Here is a 2916-nt window from a genome sequence, read left to right as displayed (position 1 = left end):
TTCAAAACCCTACTTATTCTTAGGAAGTCAGGATCGTACTATCCATAAAACTCGTGTCCAAGTTACCTCCATAATATCACAGTCTTTAGCTGTCTGTACAACACAGCTGAATTAATAATTCTGCTTTCATTTCATCAGTCTTTATTCTTTAACTAATTTTCTTCAGGAGAAAAATATTATTCCAAGTGTTTTTAGTGGCATAGAAAGACGTTTAGAATTCTACGCTGACAAAAAATAAAACCATGCTAAGTAGGACTGAAACTATGGGAACAACGTGCATAGAAATCCTTATTTTCTTCTTTGTTAAACTTTCCAAAGAGCTGGCGTTACTTTTTATCATCGTTGTGAATCAAGTTCAGAAAAATAAAAAGTGTAGACACAGTATGTCCCAATTTTATGTACAAGTAAAAACCTAGGTACTGCTCTTGATAAAAACTGCATCTTATTTTGAAGTGTCCTGCTAAAGATATTTGTAGCATTTGAGAGCACTGGTGAAGAGTTTCTGGTATTTGCTGGTACTTGTGATGGAGATAATAATAAAACAATAGTACTCAATGTTAAAATGAAGAATTACTATTAATGTTACAAAAAGCCCCAGAGGCATTCGGAGTTACTTGTAGCTTTGCAACTTATTAGATTAAGTAACCTACATTCAGATCTTCAACTCCACGATAATTAAGAATGCCATCATTTTATAGCCTCATCAGAGATCAAATACCAATCTCCTCCAAATTATAAAGCCCTCAAATGTCATTCCTTTTAAAGAAATATATTTAATTTTAAGATACAGAAAATATAGGGCACTTGGGTAGCTCAGTGGGTTAAATGTCTGAGTTCAGCTCAGGTCATGATCTCATGGTTCGTGGGTTCGATCCCTGCCATCGGGTTCTGTGCTGACAGCTAGCTCAGAGCCTGGAGCCTGTTTCAGATTCTGTGTCTCCCTCTCTCTGACCCTCCCCTGCTCATGCAGTCTCTCTCTCTCTCTCTCAAAAATAAATAAAACATTAACAGATCATTTTTCAAAAATAAAGTTTCGATTAAAGGATTCTCCAAGTGAGTGAGCATGGAATTCTATCGGTATAACTAAATTGTTTCCCTAACTGCTGTTTTTGTAGTGCATGTCAACGGTAACTTCTGACTCACCAACTAAGTTCCTTGGAACCTGTATGACATCTTCAGCAAATTCCAGAAAGCTTCTAGCCTTTTTCACTGCATCCTGATCCTAACAACAAAGGGGAAAGGATTTAAGACCAAAGATGAGCCACATGAAATAGTGTTTATTTTAGAAAAAAACTACTTAGTAAAATTTTACCTCTCCATAAATGTGAAATGTGCAGGTATCTTCATCTAAATCGATAGCAGTGACCCCGGGTACCTTTCTAGCTTGCTGAATATTAGCACCATGAGTACCAATAGCCAGACCCATCAAATCTTCTCGTACAATAAATTGTTCGTGAAACCTCGAGGCAAGTTGCCTTGAACTCTGAAGAGAAATGCACATTTGATTAAAATGCTTTATCAACTATTAAGACAACTGTATTTAGGTCAGTCATGTAAATTATCTCGACCTTTACATGAGGGGCCTATAAATTACTTTCAGTTGTAAACTTTCAGGGTTTAGAAAACCCCCTACACAGCATAAGTATTTTTTAGATTACTGAAGGTCAATGCCATCTGATAGATTTTTTTGTTAATAGGAGAAGGCTTGTTGACAAGTTTCCAAGGTAACTTTTGAAAACCTATTTGCAAGGCTGCCTTAGTTAACCAGTGACATCAACCATGTCATAATTAAGAAGCAGATTAAATGTTCCCAAATATAAACCAGCTCACTGGATCTGACAGACTCCATGTTATTTACATTAAAAAATGTTTTAATATCATCTTCACAGAAAATTGTAATCACTTCATTTTTATTAAAGAATATCAGTACATATACGTATTTTTTTTTCATTTTTCTTTTCCTGGAAACTGCACCATTTATGTAACTTATCATTAAATACTGTGGTCTAGATATCCCTCTGATGAAGCGATGACATTAAAACAATACTTCTCCTACCCCCACCTCCCCAACCTGAGAAACGGAATCATAAATATCGTATCAAATGATTATAGAATGTCAAAGATTGACTTCTTGCAATATGCATGTGCAACCTAAAAAGAGATCAGAGTCTGTAAGACCTTGTGATCTGGATCCACAAGTATGATGACTTCTTTCAAATCTTCAGTCATGACTAAACTCAGTTACACTGACACCCCAAACTTGTGGATAATTGCTCTCTTTAAACAGCATTATCAAAATTTAATGTTTAGTTCTAGCATGCCATTAATGAAAACCAAACATATTAGTGGCTCATGTTGAAAAATGGAAATTTCTTATCTGAATATGTGGATCTCTTTAATATTAGTAGTGAGGAAAGATAGGCATGCACACGAATTTCTCAGTATTCAACATACCTGCTAATTTGAATGTATGAGTGTAACTACTGTAAACAATTTAAAAAGTATAATAATCCATTTTGAAGATTAGAGTAACAAAATGTATTAAATNTTCTTTTCACTGATAATTCTCTGATAAATGGTAAGCTGAAGGTATTATAACAGATCATTTAAGAAGAATTAGATGTTTAAGAAGAGGCAGGAGTATGTTTTCCATAATACTCACAATGAAAGTAAGGAGGCTGTTTTTGCCTAAAAGTTATGAGAGAATTGCTAAAGAAACCTCAAATGTGTGAACACAGGGACATTAATAAAGAATGAGAGTAAAAAACCAATTAAACAGACCTCCATGGCCATAAGGAAAACAAAGTAGTATAAGGAGATAGGAATGTCTCCTCTCCTGCTAAGAGTTCAGCAATCACACATCAAGTGGGAAGGTGGCAAGTTTCACAGGGTTTCACAAGAATGTAGCCTTGACTA

At 35.0% G+C, this 2916-nt stretch overlaps 1 protein-coding gene across 1 annotated transcript in view; it reads right to left on the bottom strand.

Annotated features, from left to right (window-relative positions):
- The window catches only part of FMR1 (fragile X messenger ribonucleoprotein 1), a 32397-nt gene that overhangs the window by 16725 nt on the left and 12756 nt on the right, over positions 1-2916 (bottom strand). The window contains exons 8-9 of the mRNA XM_077756045.1: positions 1313-1483; positions 1144-1222 (exon numbers count right to left, since the gene is read on the bottom strand). Of these exons, the coding sequence (XP_077612171.1) occupies positions 1144-1222; positions 1313-1483 (250 nt within the window). The remainder of the gene's footprint in view (positions 1-1143; positions 1223-1312; positions 1484-2916) is intronic.

This window comes from Crocuta crocuta, unplaced genomic scaffold, assembly GCF_008692635.1.
Source record: "Crocuta crocuta isolate KB4526 unplaced genomic scaffold, BGI_CrCroc_1.0 scaffold695, whole genome shotgun sequence".
Lineage (NCBI taxonomy): Eukaryota > Metazoa > Chordata > Mammalia > Carnivora > Hyaenidae > Crocuta > Crocuta crocuta.
The sequence above is the reverse complement of the archived record's forward strand: the minus strand, read 5'-3'. Positions and strand labels throughout refer to the sequence as shown.